Source organism: Polypterus senegalus, chromosome 3, assembly GCF_016835505.1.
Source record: "Polypterus senegalus isolate Bchr_013 chromosome 3, ASM1683550v1, whole genome shotgun sequence".
Lineage (NCBI taxonomy): Eukaryota > Metazoa > Chordata > Cladistia > Polypteriformes > Polypteridae > Polypterus > Polypterus senegalus.
In genome coordinates, this window is record NC_053156.1 from 167,774,417 (window position 1) to 167,796,479 (window position 22,063).

Genomic DNA, 22,063 nt, shown 5'->3' on the forward strand with positions numbered 1-22,063 from the left:
CCCACATCAATAACTATTATACAAGCTATTTACAGTAACTGTTCACTAATGGTGAAAGACCCCAATTTATAAGACAAAGCTAAACATTCAGGAGCAAAAAAAAGTTTGATAAAATCTAGGACCTGAATAAATGTGCATTTAATTTGTCCTTTCTTAAAACTTACAATAGAAAAAATTTTATATAAATTCCAATTCCAGAAGAATTTACCTGATTGCAATGAGCTGCATTGGTTTCTGAGGTGTTGGAATGCTAAGCTGGACCTGGGCTCCTTTAAAGGACACCTTTGCAGTGAGGTCACTCTCATGGTGAAGATTGGAGTGCATTTCAATTGCTGATTTGCCATATTCTGGGATGTGAATTCCCATGCGTGTTATGAATTCCACAGTTGCAGATGGCCTGAATGTCACTTGACCCTTTAAAGAGAAACATATTTGTATACTTTGTAAATTACACAGTTTCAAACTAGGAAATCTCTTTTTTCTTTCATGAGAATAATCCCCACAGGTAAGACATATCAGATATGAATAATTTATGTTGGCTAATTATTTATTATTATAATTATTATTATTGTAAATTATATACTTTGTCGATAAAGTACTTTGAATTCTCAGAAGACTATTTAGATAAGATACTTACCATTTTTGGATCAATTTTCAAACCAGCTCTTGCTCCAGGTGTGAAAACTCCAGACAAAGAGAACTTCAATGGAAAACCAGCACCAGATGGAAGTGAAAACTCATTATCCATAAACAGGTAGTGAATGAAAAGGTCAGCTTCTGATCCAGATGTGACAGCCTTCATGATCTTGAAAAAGTAAAAAGTAACAGCTTAACATCAGGAGGTATTTATTGATTCAAGTTAATCTAGAAACCCAATTACTGCATAAAAGTGTTCATTCCTTGTTTGTTAAAGGTCCTGCTTTGGAGATTTGCTGTTATTCCCTCGTTTCTGAGATAAGTGTTTTTAACAATCTAAAAATAATATTGTAATGTACAATCAATTGCATTTGTACTGTATATGTATTAGTGTATCTTCACATACCGGTAATTTAAAAGTATGCTTGTAAAATATAGCATTTTGGGAAAAAAGTACACACACAGAGGACCAATTCAAAATGACTTAGACCTAACACAAAATTTGCAATGATTTTCACCCTATATACGTCACTATGTAGGAGAAAAGAAGATGAACTCATACAGTGGCTGAATGTGGATTCAAGCTTGATCCCACTATGGTCTACTTTTAGTTTTATAACATGAAATTATTTTTCTGATTTTTTTTAATAGCTGTATTAATATATCTCTAAGATAGTCACTGAGAAGAAAATCACAGTTTTCATTTCCTAATATATAATATATTCGAGATTGGCGTTCACAGACACAGCACCTAATGAGCACTTTGGTGGCATCACCCAGCTGCTTCATTCCTTTGCCCGCCACTCGCTGTCTCAGAAGCAACTCACACTCGCTATCCACTGCCTCTGTGAGACTTACTGGCAATCACACAATCTAGGCAGATGGACTCTAGGAGCCAGGAGACACATCCAAAGCTCTCTAAGTGCTGTTTTTGCGATCACACAGCTGCTTTTACATCGACTTCTCCAGGTAGTTTTGTCCTCCTGAGACATGTCTTGACCACCTGTGCAACTTTTCTCTCTCAAGTTCAGACCCAAGTGCAGTACACTATTATTTCCACAGTACACCTGGGTAGCTTTCATGATGCAGTACTATAAAACACTGTCTAAACCCACATTTTCACTTGTGTGGAATATATACATCAATATAATATTATTTACAGTGTAGATGCATATTATAACAAAGAGTGACAAGTAATTAGCTAAGTTTGTCTATATACTATAATATAACACCATGAACAAAATCATTCTGACTTACAGTAAGTCATGCCTCCTAAATAATTTCCATCATGTTTTTTGAAAAAACTCAGTAAACTTTACATTGTTTTCTTTTTTTAAGAATTCTGAACCTACTTGATCTGGAACACCCTTAAGTTCTTGGCCAAGACTCATGATTGTCTCCATCACTGTTTTAAAATCATTGAGCTTCATGTATCCAAGCTCAGCTCCTAGAATTCTGAGATAGGCGGTAGCCTCAGGTGCATTTTGGGATTTTAGGTCTTCCATAAGTTTTTGAGCATTGTTGGTGATCACTGTGATGATGTCCTTGGGAACCTGTTGTATTTTAAACAAAATAATATTAGTCACTTATCTTATAGTATATAATGATGACCATTTCACTTGTGGACAATAAGTAAATGAAAAGGCTTTTGATACCTCTCTTTTCATTCTACTTTCACTGGATGTGCCAAACCATCTGTTTACCACTTCAGGCAGGTTCTTTTCTGCCAAGTAAAGTGCCTTCATTACAGTGTCGGGGAAGAAGCCTTTCTCTCCAAAGAGGGACTCGAGAGTGGGTTCAAAGTCTTTGCCATTAATGCCAAACTACAAATAAAGCATAACAAAAACACCTAAATCAGAAATTAGTATTTTTAAGAGACATAAATAGATTTGTTCAATCTAAACAGGATACATACATAATATTATTTTTGAAAGGACCTGCACTAACTGTTGGCTGTTTTTTTTTTTTCAAGCCTCTGTGGGGTTCATTTGTACCTTTTGAACCTCCATGTGTTTGCTTCCTCAAAGTCTCCTAATCCTAACTTTCTTTCTGTGCAATGCCTGAGTATGAATTCAAGAAATAAATATAAGATGTGTTATTAACTTAGTTTTGCTTGCCTGTGTTGTGGTCAGCCTTTCTCTTACACAGCCTTTCACAGTACATGACAATATTATTTATTCGTTCTTTACTATATCACTGTTTCCTGACTTATCAATAATAAAATCTTTATTGTGTTTCAATCAACCCTAAAGCGGGTGTTCCATTTCTAGGAGCTGCCTTTAAAATATACAGTATGTTGTCTGCTTCTACCAGACATGGTAAACACTGATTGGCTTAGCTTTGTGTCAGCCTGTGTATTTATTATATAAGCCTGCAGCTTTCATATCCAGTTTGCCAGCTGCCCAGATTCAGTGGAGTGCAGTGCAGAGTCTCCAATAGAGTGTTTGAGTTTGTAAGGTAGGGACAGAGCTTTATGAGATCAAGGAGGTACCGTTTACTACTCTTGTGCAGCTCATTAAAATATAGGAACTGAGAATATACAGAAGTAGAATGAATGTGATGTGAAGTTATATAGAATGAATGTGATGTGAAGTTATATGGCAGCATGAGTAAAAGGGAATTAGATGGTGGGTGGGTGTGCTTCAAATACTGCTAAGTTTTTACAGCGTTTGTTTATATAAGGAACTGTGTCTTCAGTATTTGCTTAATCTATTTCTAATAAATATAGTGTTAAAAATGTATGACTGGCAAAGAAAAATTATTTTAGTTTATACCTCAAAAATATCAAAGGTCTTTTCAAATAATGTCAGTGTGGTCTCCAGCATAGCTTCTCTTGGCATGTACCCTCTTGGATCAAAAATCAGATTTCCTTGTATGCTTCCCTCCATATAATCCTCAATATAAGGAATGGACAGCTTCTTAGCAGAATGATAGTTGCCTGAGAACTTTTTGAAGTCCATGGCATCTGGCACCTGGACTCCTTTAAGGCTCTCTTCCACTTTGGTCTTCATCCTAGAAAAAGTGATATGCTGAAGTTAAAGCTGTTCCATAATTGTATTAACTGCTTGAATTTTGAAACATTTTTTAGTGTCATGATGATGCAGTAGTCAGCATGGCTACCTTACTGTTCCAGGAATCTGGATTTTATACTTGGGTAACCATAGTTACTTTCCATATCTCAAACACAGACATGTAAAGTTAACTGGTGAATCTGTTGACTTGGAATGAATGATTATGGATGTGTCCAAGGTGTGGCCTACAAATGGGCTAATATCTCATCCAAAATATTTTTTTTTTATTTTATTGATTTTATTGTAATCATTCCATACAAATAGATCAATTTTTACAAAAAATAGGATTGAAAACAAATCCACCCCCACCCCTGAGAAAGACAGCATGACCAACAGAGTAAAACTTAAAGCTAGTAAAAATAAATAAATTGATGAGTTTAATAAGTGGATAAAGATAAATGGAGAAGAAAAAGATAAGGGTAGAGAATCTGCTTCCACATTGCTTTAAGAGCTTATTCTAAAATATTGTTGATTAGATCCTGCCAGGTTTTGAAAAAGTTCTGCACAGATCCTCTAAGTGAGAATTAGATTTTTTCCAATTTCAAATAATGTAACACACTGACTTAAAAGAGGAGAGTTAGGATTCCTCCAGTTTAGCAAAATAAGTCTACGTGCAAATAGTATAGTAAAGGCAATCACAGTTTGTTTGTCCTTCTCCGCTTTAAACCCATCTGGAAGAACCCCAAACACAGCTGTTAATGGGTTAGGAGGGACTGTGACACCAAGGCTGTCTGAAAGGTAATTAACACTTTTGGTCCAGAATGATGTTAATTTGGGGCAGGCCCAGAACATGTGACCCAGTGAGGCTGGAACTTGATTACAGGTTGGATCTTGCCCTGGAAACATTTTGGACAGTTCAAAATTAATTTCTGTTTTGCACCAATTGCAATAAGCTCTGGTACACCATGACCCTATAATGGAAAAATTAGTTTTTGGAAATGGGTGATTAGCTGAATCATCCATCTACTACCTGAAATATTTTTTTCTGGTGGAGGGTCATGGTAATGCAAAGCCCATGGAACATGTCAGGAAACTAGAGAGTCCATTATAGGACACACTTGTGTACACCAACAAAGGCAGTTGAAATAAACCTTATAATATGGCTTTAAAGCATGTGAGGAAACCTATGCAAAAATGGGCAGAAACAGAAGAATCCCATTTTCTTCATTTCTTTTCAAACTAAAGGGTAATATGCTTTGTAGAATCTCAGCAAAAAAAGTTACAACTTGGCAAAATGAAAAAGTTGCAAGTGTGACTGGCTCTGCATTTTTAGAAAAGAACAAAATGAAAGGGTGGATTAATGCTGGTTAAAGCTACTAAATTTAATATCTGTTTATGCCTAAGTGTTTTCACTATTTTAAATGTGCTCATAAGTCAATGCTATCAAAAATATTTTCCTACAGGAGGCTTAATAAACTTGTATATAATTCTTTTGCATTTATATAGTGCCTTTTTCACTACTTAAAGCGCTCAGCAATTGCAGGTTAAGGGCCTTGCTCAAAGGCCCAACAGAGCAGAGTCCCTTTTGGTATTTACTCAACCCTTGCAGTTCTGACGTAAAGCAATTTTACATTACATTTTAATGCTGAATCACTTCAGAAGTGCAGATTGAGATTAAGGAAATACTTAATGTAGAATTACCATATGATAAATTAGGGAAAGAAAGTAAACACTTAATTTCTTTAATCCCATTTATTCCATCTGTGGACACAATGCATCAACATGCACTCACATATACTGTATAGGGTCAATTTAAAGTTACCAATTATTATTAACATCATATCTTTCTTATGGGACTAGAAATTTAGAGAAGACAGAGGTATACATGGGGAAACACATAAAATGTAGTAGACAGAAGGTCAGCCTGAATTCTAATCTTACCACTGCATTATCACACGATGTGAAAATAAATTATTAGAGATACGTTTTGTTAACTACTCTAATTCTCCTACATTATCAGAATAGTTTATAAAAAATAAAAATAAAAAAACATCTTTCAGTATTGTGTATACAGTATTCAGGTAAACGTCCATGAGAATAACAGATAATAAATATATTCGAGTATTCAGTTTCTGTTAAAAAAAGTTATAATAACAACAGCAAGCAAAACTATCTTGAATTTTTTCATATATAAGTGTTAACACTAAACTTACTGTTGTAGAGATGGGACATCAGACTCCAAGATGTTGGCGATGTGGGTAGCAACAAAGTTTCTGACTTGGTCGCTCTTATCTTTCACAAGGCTCCTGGCTACTTTTGCAAGATCGGCAGATGAGGGGTCCTTCATAAGCATAAGGTATGCAGCAATACGTTTTTGGACCTGCCCATTGCTGTCCTGGAATGTCTGAAGAAGGATGCTGCGGACCTGAGAAAAAATAAACAATATTTCAATAATTAGATAACATCTAAGTGAAGAATTCTAAATTCAAAATTATTTGATCACTGAAAAATCTGGATCATTCTAATTGTGTTTACTGGACTCTTTGACTAGTTTTTAAATGGCTCAAAGGGACTTGTAAGTGCTCATGCCATGAGTAAACAACTCAGACTAAAGTGATCATTAAATACCGTGCTTACCAACACAATATGAGTGTAACAGACATGTGCTTTTCCTGAAGTTCCTGTGCTGTTTGTGCCTCATTCTCAGGATACAAGGTGGAATAGAAGCCTGAACAGGTCACACATACAAAGAAGCGTATCCACATTCACTCAAGTATATCGTAGCCAATTAATGTAACATATTAGGGAGGCACAGCTAGTGCAGATGAAAGATGTTACCGCATTCTGGCAGTTTTTGTGATCTTTCCTTTCAGGGCCAAGACAAAAAAGCAAAAACTGCATATCCAATGCCACATTGGGCCTTCCTATTGTTCTCACCTCTTACCTGAGTCTATAGCTTGAAATCTTGTTTAATTAAGTATTAGTTGCTGGTTATTGTGGTGCTTCCTCATGATCAACTTTGAATGTTACATCTCCTAACCTAGATTAAATATTTCCAACAGTGCATTTGTCTTTACATATTTGACAACATTAAAAAGCTTATGTTTTTTTTTTTCTTAACATAGCATACATTCTAAGGGGCAGCATTGGTTACAAAGAAGGAATCCCCACTGATCATGGGATCAGTCAGTGGTATGACCCATTCGCACACACTCACACTGGCACTGACTCTGTTTGAATGTAGAATGGTCATTTAGCTTAACACAAACAGCATAGGCTGTGGGAGAAAAAATGGAGTATCAGTTTAAAAAAAAAAAAACTTGTAAATGCTGTCATTTATCTTTGTTTTCTTCTACCCATTTTGCTGGTCTTTACAATATATTAATCAAAGAGCATGCATATTCTGAAACTATCATAAAGTGTTATCTGTGGGGACATCGTGTTAGCTGCTCTTGCACAATTGTAGGCAAAGTCTAAAAGTGCTGAGAACAAGTAAACAAGTCACCATTTTACCTACCTCATCAGAAAGTGTCATTTTTCTGAAAGCCTGAATTGCAGCCAGTTGAACAGGATAGGAGGCGGACTGCTTCTTCACACACTTGAGGAGGGAGGATTTCAGCCTGGGGTTGGCATTTTCCATTGCTTTTCCCATATTTCCAATAGTCTGTAATAAACAACTCATTAATGGGCTGCTTGAGAAAGTTCATATAAAGAACAAAACTAATCTTTAATGAGCTTCTCTTTAGACTTATCATTAAGTCTTTCTGTTAGAAATGTGAGTCTATTCAAGTAACCAAATGGCATTGAAGGTCAACATATCTTTTGTAGGAAGGTTTATTAGAAATAAAGAATTTCAATCTTCATTAAACCTGAGGATGGGGTGTAACTATTCTATGGCCAGTATTTCTCAGAAATCACACACTTTTAAGCATAAAATATATTGGTTATTATTTTTCCATCATTATTGATATTAAAGTAAATACGAATTAGGCAAATAGGCAAAATAAGCTGGCTATATTGACTACTCTGGAAATCATCTGTCACAATTTTCGTAGGTTAAAAAAATGAGGTTTACTGTAGCTTAACAATTGCAATCTGTCAGTATAATTGGGTGCGCAGTATATAAATCAGTATTCTATTATATCTGCTCAAACCCAACTAATGTTTGCTTTTCTAATTGCGATGAATAAATGCAAAATCATGATAAATTACCTTCAAAGTCAAAAAGTTGCTGTCATCATCACCAGAACAGTCACTTCCCAGCAAAGAGATCATAAATTCAGCTGTGTCTGTGACTTCTGGTGTTACCACATTTTCAGTATCATAAAACCTAGATGAAAAAGAAATAATGGAATCAGTAACTAAGAATAATACATTTAACTATACTGCATAACTCAGTATTTCTCAACCTTTAAGTATTTGTGACCCAAGTTTTCATAACAGTTTTAATTATGCCCCCCTAACGTTTTTTTGAAAGGAGCCCGCTAATGCCAATTTGTTCTTTTTTAATTAATGATATATCATAGATGCAGATTTTATTATACCTATTTAACTTTTATCGACATTTATCTAATGCTATATTTATTTTTCTAGTATTAGAATGTAATTTAAGTTAATTTGTTTTGGTTTTAATAGATGTATTTTTCGTATTTCCGATTCTAGTTTTCTTTTTTTCACATCTTCGCGCCCCCCTTTTTGTTACTTCACCCCCCTTAGGACGGCCCGCTCCACAGATTGAGAACCACTGGCATAACTGGTTACAAACTTGAAAATATTGTCAACATATTACCAATGTTATACTTATGTTAGCAGCTCTTTTCAATTCTTATGAATGGTAAAACAGCAAAATGTTCAAGGGGATCATTAATGTTCCTGTTTAGCTGCTTCATTTCTCAGTACTTTCAGGCTGCTAAATTAATCTGTTTTTTTGGTCTTATTGGAGGAAGGTTTAACTTGTGGTTTGAAGATAATTACCTTCTCACTGAATTGCTGAGAGCATAGAATGTAGCCCTGCTTTTCTGATACTGGGCAACTTTCAGCAGATCTCTGATGCGGTGGGTGCAGGGAGAAGGGAGAAGCCCTATGCTGTATGCCATGGCGTCAATCACTGGAGCCGGAACTTTGGAAGTGGTCAAGACTTGGCGGATGCCACTGAAGCAGTCGGGTGTGCCACACTGTAGAAGTGCTTGTGTGAAGATGGTCCTGACAAAATAAAAATAATAATATTTACTGTTGGGACAACATGAATAAATAAAATCATATTTTTCGTTATGAATGACTCACCTAGCTAAACAGTTGAAAGTATACATATCTTAAAATTCAGTTTAAATATTTAATTCTGAATAAAAAAAATAATTTTCAGGATGCTTGTACAACAAATGCCCTGAAATTGATTTACTTTAATTGTATATTCTAAGTGCATTTGGCTATTTGCGAAAGGCAAACAATGAGTTGCTTCAAATGCTGTAAACTATCCCTGGGCCTGGTTAGAAAAGCATGATGGCTAAATAGCAGTTTCAGGAAATGAATAGAATATAGATTTAAAATTTTGGTCAATACTATTCAGTCTCCCAAACCTCCCTGTTGATTGTTCCTATTAGGTTATACCTTTCCGCTGCAGACATCTTAGGAACCATACTTTCAATAGTCTTGGTGTTCAGACCTCGTAGTTCAGTAACAATTTTCTGGAAGAGACTGGGCCTCAGGTGGCCTTGGGAGGTCTCTGGCAAATCTCGCACATCATTAAGGACATTAAGAACTGTTTCAGCAGATTGTGTTGGGGATACTTCCTTTGTACTTTCCATCTTTAGAGGTTTTAACTGAGTAGCATCTAAATTAAGACATAGAGAGGGGAAAAGATTGAGGTCATACATTCTGATCCATTCTGCACATTGGGTAATACCCAGAGAAAAACACCATCTATTTAGTAGGCATCTCAGTTTGCACAAGAGGATGCTGAAAGGCCTTGACTTCCTGTAAGCAAGTCTCACTGTCTTGAACATTGATTAAAAATATTTTATCTTAAAAATGGAAACTTTCAATTTGAAATGAAACCATTTTAAATTCCTTTAATTTGAATAATTTAGTTATGCTTGTTTCCCCCTCTCAGCTCCTGGTTCCTATTCATGGTCCAGTTTGTGTTTTTACCTGGGTTGAAGTATCTGTTGTTGATCTTCCCCACATCTTGAAATTTAAAAGTCTGCTTTACTTGAGAGGTAATGCCATATTCATTGCTGGATGTTTAAGGAAAATAGATAAAGGAAACAAAAAATAGATTTAAACATTTAACAAATTATACCTTTTACTTAATGTCTTAAATTAAGCAAAATATTAATCTCCATTATGATTACATGGACTCACCTTTGTGAAAAAGGTAGAAAGACATGCTTTTCATTACAAACAGCATCAAGCACATGTTTTCTTTTAGAGTCGAGCCCATATTTGCAGGATTGGCTGCTGCTGATCAAGGTTGATAGAGGTGTATGCTGCAAATAATTGAAAGACAGGCTTGATAAAATTGCCATTTTCAAACCAAATCAGTTAATATCCATTGTGCTTTTCTTCTTGGATTGCAATTTTATATGCAAATAATACATGGAGTTAATACAATATAACTTAATATGAAGAATGTAAATCTATTTTCCTCCCAGTTAACAGTGTTAAGTTTATCGTCTGTTTTAGTCTTGTATGTTCAAGCATTTACAATTATTCTACTGTTATAGCAACTGTCATAGTATATATTGCTATAAAGCACTGTGATTCCAGTACTGTGCTTTTAGCATTCCTATTCATCCATCCAATATTGAAAGTTGTCTTCTCAGTCACAAGGAGTTGTATGAATGGTGGGATCTGATTTTACATGGGAGAATAGTCAATGACAGCACACATTTACAAACACTCATACATCCTTAGTCATGTCAGGCCACTTTAGAGTCACTTACTGAGATGTGGGAGTTCTTAGAGAAAATCTGTACAAATATGGGAAAAGTTTAGAAAACGCTACTGTTTTGATCTCTGGTTTCTGGCTGGTGCCACCTAGACTAAATTTAAATTAATAATTATCACTTGGGAAAAACAAAAGTATGAAAAATCCTCCCATTCTATGGTCTTCCATTCTAAATTAAGGGGAGGAAAAAGTCAGAAGAATCAGCACTGGAAATTAAATTTCATCATTAGTGGGCAGTAGTTCAACATGGTCTGTATTCATCTTCTTCGGTCAATTCAAGTCATAGTCAAATGACTTTGTTTTGTACATTTGAGTCGCTTGAATTTCATGATGGGTACAAAATTAAGTCAAAAATCCAAAATGTCAACTGTAAATCTCAACTTCTGTTTTATTGTGTTGAGTAAAACATTTCAATAATCAAAAAGATACTGTTTTCATGTAATGTTTCAATATAATTACACTGGTGTTTGCCATGAAATTCACTTTAAAAAGTCACCTTTTCTGCTATGACCTGTCATAGTAATAGATATATATTGTAATTCATTACCATTCCAGTAATCAGAGCAATGGGGCTTGCATAGTCTCTCATGGGGCTGAAGTTTTTACAGCTAGAGAGGTCCCTGGTGACAGTAATTTCAGAAGCAGTGTCCCCTTTTCTGTTGACAACTGTCATCTCTCCTTCACAGGCCCCATACACTGTGTCCTAAAACAGAAATAATGATCTGTCATTAATTTGTCATGATATATAATTTTTTTATAAAGCTAAAAATTACCACAGTATATTACTGCTATGAACTAGGAAACATTAACTGATTGACTTTAATTTTAAATAATTTGAGACCACCTTTAAAATCATGTATACATAACTTTAAATATTGCAATTAAAAGCTACAATTTCAAAACAAAGGTAAGTTTGTTTTTAAAAAAGAATGCATAGTGCTATACTTCTCACGTTTAATTGATCAATAAGAATGTATTCATGAGAAAATGGCTGGAGTTGGTAATCCACACAAAACTCACCATAGATACAGTCTGTGTCTCCTTCTCTGATTCTACTGGTGCCATAAGAGCTGTGATCATGCCCCTTTTGATGTTTAGGATGTTTGTAGGCTCATCACTGCTAGGGTACAGATTGACTTGTTTTCCGTTTGGAATGCTGAACTTTAGAGTATTTCTGGAAGAGGAAGATTTTTATTAAACCATGGCATTTAACAAACATCAAATACATAATAGTAATGTTGGGTTTTACAAGTTACCATCATAATCACAATGCTTTATTTGTTTTAAGTGTAATCATATTAAGCCACATTTGTAATCCAGTAAAAATAGACAAATACCACCACATCCACCAACTATGTCGCCTGAAATACACTAGAAACAGCCACACAAGAACTTACTTAGCCATAGCATCCCTGAAGTCATCTGAATTTGCCGCTTGTCGGAAAACAAGCTTGCCATCTGGACTGATCAGAGCCACCTCACTCAGCGTACATTCTGTAGTGTGCAGGATGAAGCTGCATGACTGAGGGACTTCTAATTCAACCTATAATTGTAAAAGGAGCGTTAAAGGTAAGCAAAGGTACTCTATTTTCATATTAATTGACACCTTTATTCAGGGCAGCTTACAACATTAATGACACAATTAGTTACATTTCTTTTAGTTTTCCTATTAGAGCACAGGCAGGTCAAGTGACTTGCTCATGGTCACACACTGTCAAGCCTTAACCACTACATCACACTGCCTGGACTACATTATGATAGATTTAAATGTGATTTTTGTTTTTGGATGAAAGGTGCCTAAAAAAGAGTTTTAATTAGTGGCTTGTAACAAGGTAGAAATAAAGTTGTTACTTTTATTATGTTTCCTATGTAGATTTACTTCTTATTATTGTACTATCAATAATATTATCTGCAACTGAACCTAAATACCAATAAATTAAACTGATAAATTATTTTCTATTGTTTTATATTAAATGTTTCTTATTGGTCTTAAGTTTTCTGTTGTTTCCAACATTTTACATTTTCTTCTTAATGAAGTCTCTTTTCTTTAAATACAATAAGGAAAAAAAACATAGCATAAACTGGGATGCAACTTTTTCCACGTATTTTGTTATTTAGAAATGTATTAGTTACAATTGCTTATATTAGTGTGACTAGGCTAAGGAGTTACACACAATTATACAGTTGTGTATTGCATACATACACTCAGTTACCAATGTAAGAGAATGGTGGAAAAATCCTGCATAATACAATCCTGCATTTTCTACACTACAAGTTACAAATGTATATGCATATGTAAGAGAATCATAGATAGGCAGATACTGAATATTTCTATATTTACAGTAACACTTAAAAAGCATTTGTTTATAATAATTGGGTTTTTGCTTAACCTTGCAAGTGATTTTGGGGCCATTCCTCAGTGTTGCTGTTCCAGCAACACCATTGAGACTCTCAGCTTCGTAGCGGTAAACATATTTTTTTAGATTCTTGAACCTTGTTCCATCCTCTGAAAAAGAAAAGAACATACATCATAATTGGAACATTTATATATCAATAAACAAAACGTTAAATTGATTGTTGATTATTTATCTATTGTAATGTGTAAAAGGAGTCAATGTTATTTTGGAGAAATAAGGTAAATGGGATTGAGCTATTCCTATCAAACATGTTGTAATGTTCCATTACCCTGAAGTTGACAACTTAAGTCACATTTTTGTATGCATGTTCACTAGACCATGTTAGAATTGTTGAAGGTTACCCATTGTTTGCAACACATTCATTTTCTTTGCCAATAGGGGGCACACATTTCCCACATGAAGTGTTCTCAAATTAGATCAAAACATTTCCTGAAAATCTGTGGTAAACAACCTTGATTCCAAATCACCATTTGTACATAGAAACTTTGAACTGTGTTTAATGAACATTGTGTTCTGCCAGCTACTAAGTAAACAGGACCTACTTTGCTAAGGTATAAAATTTTAAAATCTGACTTTCTAGGACAATCATAACTTCCACTTTATAAACTTGCTATTTTTTTTTTTACTTTTCCAATAATTTCAGAGTGTTTAGTTTTTCAGTAAATTCTTTTACTGTATTCAATTTGTTTCCTTATCCAAGTGTCAAAAACAAACTTACTCAAACAGCTTCCTGCAATTTGTTCTTCTGTCCCATCATCGCCTTGTTCTGTAAACGATTGTAAAAAACATTCCCGTTATATTAGATTTAAATGAAATCATCTAGATCAGCACTGAGCAGCACTCCAAAGCTGAATGTGCCCTAATTTGTGTAAAGTATGTTATAAAGCAAAACAACTTCTTTATGTTAGATTGTTACATTAAAAGCCGAATTTCAAAATTATTATTATTATGGTAAAATTCACATGGATACTGCCACTTTAATTTTCTCATACTGCTGTTAACTACTGATTTTTTATTATAAATACATCAATTAATGTCATTTTATTTTTGGATTTTCTGTTCTTTCACTATATTCATAAGACTGTTGTTTTTTGAGATTAAATGTTATATAGAGATAAATTCTGAAAAATAATGACATAGTTACTATAAATACTACTACATTTATAGATGGTTTAGCAATATCCATACAACAGCTGCATTTTTAGTTTTGGGTTTTACAAATGATACATGTCAAAGATTATCAAACCTCTAAGAAACCAGAGATGTATAAAAAGAATAGTGTTATATTATCTGCTATTCCGTTGTGTAATTTAAAACACTAGTTTACCGTTTTTGTACCAAATATAATGAATTGATTTTTAATTTATTTTAAATTTTTCATTAATTGCTTTCTCAATCTTTTATTTTTTCCATAATCATTTAAAGATGCAGAATTACAGAACACTCAGCATACATAAATATATAGGGTGAGTCAAAATTATGTTAACACTAATAGTGCTGCTATGTATATACTTATATACAATTTTTTTGGACAAAACATGATGGCGAACAGGTTGAGACATTCCTGTAAATAATTTTGCACATATTGAGTATGTTTTGTGAATAAATTGTTTCCGCCATTCAAATGTTAACATAATTTTGAATCACCCTGCATATATTTATATATATATAAAAACAGAATAGGTGTGTCTTATAGCTTTCATATATATATATATATATATATATATATATATATATATATATATATATATATATATATATATATATATATATACTGTATATATGATATATATATAAAGATATAAAGTACATGTATACAGGATACTCAATAATTTTATATATATATTGTATTTCTATCTCTGTAAATAGTCATTTATGAATAGTCTCATATACATAAAATGTTTGAAAAAATAAGCAAATATATATACAATTTACAAAAAGAAAAAAGAAGTATAGCATACATATAGTATAGCTGTAGATAAATATATACACATATATCTTCATATATATAGTATTTCTTTCACTGCATACTGTAGATAATTAATTATGTGTGTACATATACATACGTACCTAATGATATACATGTATAAATATATGCATATTATATATGTATAACTATTTAGTCACATAAATATATATATATTTTTTAATGTCTTACGTGCAAAAGCGCAGGTGCTCACGAGCAACAGGAGCCAGAGCCTCTGACTGCCCATGGTGGAGCAATGAATGCTCCTGTCTTCTTCCTGCTATGGCTTACTAGCTCAAGAGACTGAGTAACCCCTGCATGAGAAGGTTTTTATAGTCCAAGGCAGCTGAAGCAGTCAATTTGTGGGATCAGTTCAAATTGCAAAAGTTTACTGCTGGTCCAAAGGTTAAACCAGTAGCAGGACAAAGGCAATAAGTTTAGAAGTAGACACTCAGTCAGCCCTGAAATATCAGAGAATAACATTTGCCTTACAGATTTTGCTGACAATAAATGCAGACTTCAGCTCTGGATTATTTATTTATTCTTATTATATTTTAAAAATTAAAATCTGGAATAAATTTTAAGTTAAGTTTTGGCCAGAAAATCACTACCTTCTTCTACAAGTGAAATAAGTGAGTGGGACACGCATCTACTGCTTGAAATTTTATTAATTTTGTAAATAATATAATTGCATATATTCTAGGTATATATAATTATATTGAAAATCTTTCCAAAAGCAGGTACAAATATATGTGATTTAATAATATTTACATTTTCTTGATCTTTTGTAGCCACTGCATTACGCTCAGAGCTACAGGAAAGCTGTAGTTTTCCCGAGAGTGCAACAGCATTGTTTGGAAAGAGAAGAAAAGATTTGTCCTAATGAAATCAACACAAACATCAAGAACAAAAAGTGACACAACAGAAGGTATCTCAATCTAACTGAGAAACCAATCTAACCGAAGCCCACTGATTCGACTCCCATCAAGACACTATAAAACTTTGTTAAATAAGTAATGCAAATATAAATGTGAAAACAAAAGCAGGAAAATCATTCAGTTTGTATTCCTCAGTAAATGTATTTTAACTGTTTCACTAAATTTGATTATTATAAGTTACCAGCATTCAAGAATGTTCATATTTAAATTAGATACAGAGCTCGATAAATTTTAAAATTTTTGGTTTTTTTTTATAAAATTACTTTTCTTCTTGTCATACCACATGGACTGAGCCCAGGTATACCATACACCCAGAAAAAATATTTTACTCTAGTTAAAAAAAAAACATTCCTCATTCATATTCCACTTTTTCTTCTTTAACATTTCCTGCTGAACAGATGGTACCATACCAAAATAACAATCTGCAACCTGATTTGATGTTTATATCCAAATCATTGGCACTGCAAATGGCATGGAGCATCCTTTTCAGTTCAGCCATCAGTGGAGATTTGCTACACAAGTATAACAAAAAATATGAGGCACCCAGGCCTTGGCTTTTCTTCAAATTACACCTACAATATAAAATATACTCTTTCTATATTAATGGAGGTATTTATCACTTCTCTGAGACAAATGTCACCTCATAACAACATTAGCAAAAACTGTCAGCCCAGTTTGCACACTTCTGTGTGAACATGTACTATAATATCATACAGCTTCAGAAACTAATTGTAACATTAGAGGAGACACGACACACTGAACTACGCATGTCTAAACATGTAGGAGACGAGAATGAGCCATGTCCTCTTGAACAGCAGTGTCGCCAGTCAAACTGGAAGGGAAAAAACATCACACATACAGCCAAAATCTTCCCATCAGATGATGTTCTCTGTGTCTCAAAAACAAGCTATGAATCAATTTTTATGGTCATATGTGTGTACAGGAGGTCAAAACTAGGAGAAATGAGCTATTTTAGTAAAGAAGATATTTTGCTGTTTTGTATATAAATATATGAATTTTACCTTGCTTAAAATAATCAAAAATAGTCCATAAAGGTGACACACATATGCTATTTACCTGTAATATTTCCAATACAAAAGAAGCATAAGTTTTAAAATGAAGAAAAAGAACTCAAAATTTTATTAAATTGAAACAGTGAATTTGTTGTTTTTGCATTTATTAATTGTAATACAGATTGTTTATTTAGAAGTGAATATAACCAAATATATTTGAAAAATATATTTTAACATACAATGAACACAGAGAGAAAATATATTATTTTATAGATCTTATTAGGAATATTCCATCCATCCATTATCCAACCCACTATATCCTAACTACAGGGTCACAGGGGTCTGCTGGAGCCAATCCCAGCCAACACAGGGTGCAAGGCAGGAAAGAAATCCCAGGCAGGGCGCCATCCCACCGCAGGGCGCATGCACACTAGGGACAATTTAGGATCACCAATGCACCTAACCTGCATGTCTTTGGACTGTGAGAGGAAACCAGATTACCCGGAGGAAACCCACGCAAACACAGGGAGAACATGCAAACTCCATGCATGCAGGGAGGACTTGGGAAGCAAACCTGGGTCTCCTAACTGCGAGGCAGCAGCGCTACCCACTGCGCCACCATGCCGCCCATATTAGTAATATTGTGTCTGATTAATGAGGTATTCTCTACTTTGCATCACAGTTGAGAAAGTGAACCTTGGTGACTGTTTGACAAAACTACTGCTAATTTAGTTTTTCATTATTTCTGTGAACAGTTTCTGGGAGCACTATAATAAAAAAATAGAAATATCCCATGTGTTTTTAATAGACATATTGCCTCAATTTGAACTATGACAGTCTTGGACATTCCTAAATAATGTAACACATATTAACAATAATCAGTAAAAAGTTTGCTCTGTGTGACAACAATGATCATAAATGCAGTCAATTAACCTGAGAAAGGATTTATATGAACAAGAACAAAAAAAATAATGTGACTTAATGTAAACTTCTGAAGAATTCTTTTGGGGATGAATGCAGTTATTTTGATGACTAATTCATTAGTCTGATTATTTTGTGGAGTTTTTCATGAATGATCGTAAATAGTACTAGTTTGTTAAGTGCAAAGTATCCTTGCACAGACATGGATTTTGACTGTGTGAAAAATATCTTGTTAGACTAACAAGACAACAAGTGCTTGTTTAATCATTCTTACGATAAGTGTTGATAGGTTCCTGTAGGTCAGCAATTCACAATTGACCTAGATTGAGGATGTGATGAGTCTGGCAATTCAGTCTTTCTTGGGACTAAAGCTTATTCTTTAGTATATCCTGTGTGACATCCCATTTTTACATTACCTCATACCTGATACTCCTGAGGTAAAAACTGTGTAAAATAAGGAAGGCCACTCTGTCCATTAGTCTATTCATGTGTTATGGGAAATGTTTTTAAAAAGCACTCTGCAGTATGTGACATGCTCATTTTGTTTATCTATGTTACTATATTTAATATTTAATTTATTTTAGAATTACATTATTTATATCTCTCAGATAAATCATATTTGTCATCCACTAGATAAAACCTACAGTAGGCAAATGCATGTGTACACACATATAGTGATGTTGACAGCTAAAATGCTGCACCCCAAGACACTGTAGCTACTGTACGAAAAATACACTATAAGACTGTTTTTCTGTTCTCTTTTTTATTGCTCTTTATACACTGCCTTCACTGGAAAAGAAAAATGATTCAACTGAAATAAAAGCAATAAAATCAGCACCTTACCCTGGAATATTTTTTTAAAAAATAATACTGTGCTTCTCTTTTATATCCTTTCTTAAAATGATTTAGCTATCTTCTATGGAATCTATGCTAAATGACAGCACAATAATTGCCTATGCTCAATAAAGTAAAGCAACACATACTTGTAAACTGTTAACATAATCAAAGTCAGATTGTAAAAAATTACAAAATCTTTATCAAAGAATAATGGATTTAGTTTTCCAAGTCTAAGCTGCACCTTAATTTCCCTTTTCCATCCAATCAGAAATTCAAGGTCTGACTGCTGGTTACACACCAGAATCAGGATTTTGCAAATAATATTACATTTTTTTGTTTTATTATTTGAGTACTACTTTTGCGTTACATCATTTGCAGCATTTTGAATATTTGCTTGTATGGATGTGTCCATTTTATGTGTCTGATTGATACCAAACTATGAGTTTGCTTGAAAATTGGTAAATGTGACAACATGGTGGCCGTGTTAATATGATGCCTACTCACATTAAGACGCATCTGAACTTTGTTGTGAAATAAAGAAAAGACAGTGAAAAAAAATTAGAAATCTTCTGGATAGAGTTTTCTGGTTTCAAGTCTAACTTTATGAAATTAATTGTCTTTATCTCCTTTTACCATGATGTTCAATATCTGAACTTTAACTGCTGCCGAATTTGCATTCACCTGACTTCGTCTGATGTCTGCCACTTTGATAAGGCATTCAGTCCATTTGAAGTTTAATTTTAGCTCCCAATGATCACAACAACTAACGTAGGATTTCCTGGGATGTTTTGCAGTGAGATCTTTCTGTAACTAGATCACACCCTATGGTCCCCTTTCAGAACAGGGCACCATGACATGAGTCCAGAGGTGCTCTCCCTTTCTTTATTTATAAAGATACCCCAATGCACCTTTGACATTTATTGCCGAGTCTCATCCACTCCTGGATCTTTGCCTCTACTGCAATCAATGTTTCAGGAGAAAAATACTAAATACCCCTTTCAGGCCTTATTTCCTTTTAATTATGTGTTTTCATTTTCTGTTGTCCTCTGTTGTTTACTGTCAGAGATATTGTCACTGTACAGTACACTTCTTATAAGACTGTTTCTAAAAATATACAAAAAAGGTGAAATTTCATTCCACAATTTGCCTTTTCCTTACCTTATTGACCACTATAGAGTGGGAAAACTAAACCTTAAAATTGAGCTCCATCCACCAGTGTGTTTTTGAAAAGTTTCCAACAAACGTATAAGTGTCTGATGACCTGAGAATAGCAGAAGTACAATACTGTAAGACAAAAAAAAACATGCTGAAGCCTCAAGAATACAGTTACTTTTTGCCTTCCTTTTTGCTAATCTTTCATTTGTGTTCAGAGTATTATGATGGGCCTGCCATACTAACTTAACAACGTTCACTGGGAAGCCTTTTTTTGGTTATTGTTTCCAAAAGACCCTCAGATTGTTTCAAAGGCAATTCTTTAATACTCACTACCTTTTGTTTTCCTTTTTTAACTGTTTCCAATCTCTTCTAAGGTTGTTTTCTTCTTTTTCTGTTATTTTATTTTTAAATTAATTATATTACCTTTTAATATATCTTTGGTATTTCTAGGGCAGTGGGCTTTTTGTTTGTTGTTTTATAGAAACCCAACTTCCTGACATTTTCCCCCATCATGATATATTTTACTTGGCTTTATCCATCCAGTGTCAACTTAATGTATGTTGATGTATATTTTACGAGTGCTAATTCCTCAAATTTTGGAAAGTTCAGCCCTCCTTTAGTTTTAGTATTCTTTAGCATATCTCTAGCTACTCTCTCATAGGTGGTCCTAAAAAGAAAATAAGGCCATGTTCTTTGATTTTCTCCATTATTTGACTCTGTAACGATGTCATGTGCAATCAGAGAGATCACCCAGGGTTCTCATCCACTGCTCATGGGAAAGACAAGATGGTTGATTTCATCTCCCAATATTATTTGGATGTCAAATTGGGTTAGAAATGTAGTTGTTCCCTACAGACAAAAAAAAAAATGACTGTGGCTAACTGTGGGGATTGGAATCCTATTCCTTCCTTGGCTTTAGTTTTGATCTTGCATATCATTTGTTTGAGCATCTGTTTAAACTACTCTGCTAAACCATCAGAATGGTATACTGAAATTTTCAATTTAATTTTGAGTAATTTAGCAACTTCTCTGACCATCTCCAAGGTGAAAATTGTCCCTTGGTCTATGACAACCTCTTTCGGGATGCCAACCCACACAAACACACCCATTAGTTCCCATGTGATGTTCTTAGAATTGGCTTGTCGCAATGGAATAGCCTCAGAATATCATGTAGCATCCATCCATCCATCCATTTTCTAACCCGCTGAATCCGAATACAGGGTCACGGGGTCTGCTGGAGCCAATCCCAGCTAACACAGGGCACAAGGCAGGAACCAATCCAGGGCAGGGTGCCAACCCACCACAGGACACACACAAACACACCCACACACCAAGCACACACTAGGGCCAATTTAGAATCGCCAATCTACCTAACCTGCATGTCTTTGGATTGTGAGAGGAAACCGGAGCGCCCGGAGGAAACCCACGCAGACACGGGGAGAACATGCAAACTCCACGCAGGGAGGACCCGGGAAGCGAACCCGGGTCTCCTAACTGCGAGGCAGCAGCGCCACCGTGCCGCCCATCATGTAGCATGATATGGTCCAAAAGGACTAGGTTAATAGTTGGGCAAGGTGGAATAGCTGCACTCAGGTGACTGGAATCCAGAAGTAACATCACTTCCACCATCAGTCATTGGATCTTCAGACAAAATAAGAGGAGATGTATTATGGGACAGCGCTAGCCCTCAGCTCTGGGGGCTTACTATTCAATGATCCCTAAAATTGTCTCCCAAACCTTGTTTAATAATCAACAGGGAATTGTGGGGATTTAAAATGATTCTTAAAAGGAGTAAATGATCTCATATCATGCCCTCAATCCTAGAAGAACTATAAAAGCAGCAATCAGTAAGACACATATCAGAAAAGGAGCCAAACTCACTGAGCATGAAGCAAATCTCAATCACAAGTAAAAAGTTGAATCCACAAGATGTAAAACATTTGTGTAGAGCAAAAGTCTTGTTTAAAAGTGATCTCATGTTTACCATTGCCATTGTTACCTAGACAAGGTCACTGAAAGGAGAATGGTAGACTTCATACAGCATGTCTGGTCTCACTAAAAGATGTTGAGGAAACAATGAAGAAGAATCCAGGACATCATGCCAAAGGCAGGCATATCTCACCTCTACAGTCCACAGAGAGACAAAAAGAAATTGCCTTTGTTTTTATCTGATGAAACATGCACTAGAGAAGCCTAAGGAAAGTCCAGACACCTCCTAATCTT

At 34.5% G+C, this 22,063-nt stretch overlaps 1 protein-coding gene across 1 annotated transcript in view; it reads right to left on the reverse strand.

Moving 5' to 3' along the window:
- The window catches only part of apoba (apolipoprotein Ba), a 34,234-nt gene extending 18,953 nt beyond the window's left edge, over positions 1 to 15,281 (reverse strand). Inside the window, exons 1-18 of the mRNA XM_039748197.1 lie at positions 15,169 to 15,281; positions 13,729 to 13,776; positions 12,984 to 13,099; positions 11,991 to 12,136; positions 11,614 to 11,767; positions 11,141 to 11,296; positions 10,008 to 10,132; positions 9,795 to 9,880; positions 9,255 to 9,477; positions 8,622 to 8,849; positions 7,860 to 7,977; positions 7,165 to 7,311; positions 5,861 to 6,072; positions 3,411 to 3,648; positions 2,292 to 2,459; positions 1,989 to 2,189; positions 638 to 805; positions 209 to 414 (exon numbers count right to left, since the gene is read on the reverse strand). Of these exons, the coding sequence (XP_039604131.1) occupies positions 209 to 414; positions 638 to 805; positions 1,989 to 2,189; positions 2,292 to 2,459; positions 3,411 to 3,648; positions 5,861 to 6,072; positions 7,165 to 7,311; positions 7,860 to 7,977; positions 8,622 to 8,849; positions 9,255 to 9,477; positions 9,795 to 9,880; positions 10,008 to 10,132; positions 11,141 to 11,296; positions 11,614 to 11,767; positions 11,991 to 12,136; positions 12,984 to 13,099; positions 13,729 to 13,776; positions 15,169 to 15,223 (2,795 nt within the window). The 5' untranslated portion in view covers positions 15,224 to 15,281. The remainder of the gene's footprint in view (positions 1 to 208; positions 415 to 637; positions 806 to 1,988; positions 2,190 to 2,291; positions 2,460 to 3,410; positions 3,649 to 5,860; positions 6,073 to 7,164; positions 7,312 to 7,859; positions 7,978 to 8,621; positions 8,850 to 9,254; positions 9,478 to 9,794; positions 9,881 to 10,007; positions 10,133 to 11,140; positions 11,297 to 11,613; positions 11,768 to 11,990; positions 12,137 to 12,983; positions 13,100 to 13,728; positions 13,777 to 15,168) is intronic.
- Between the last annotated feature and the right edge of the window lie 6,782 nt (positions 15,282 to 22,063).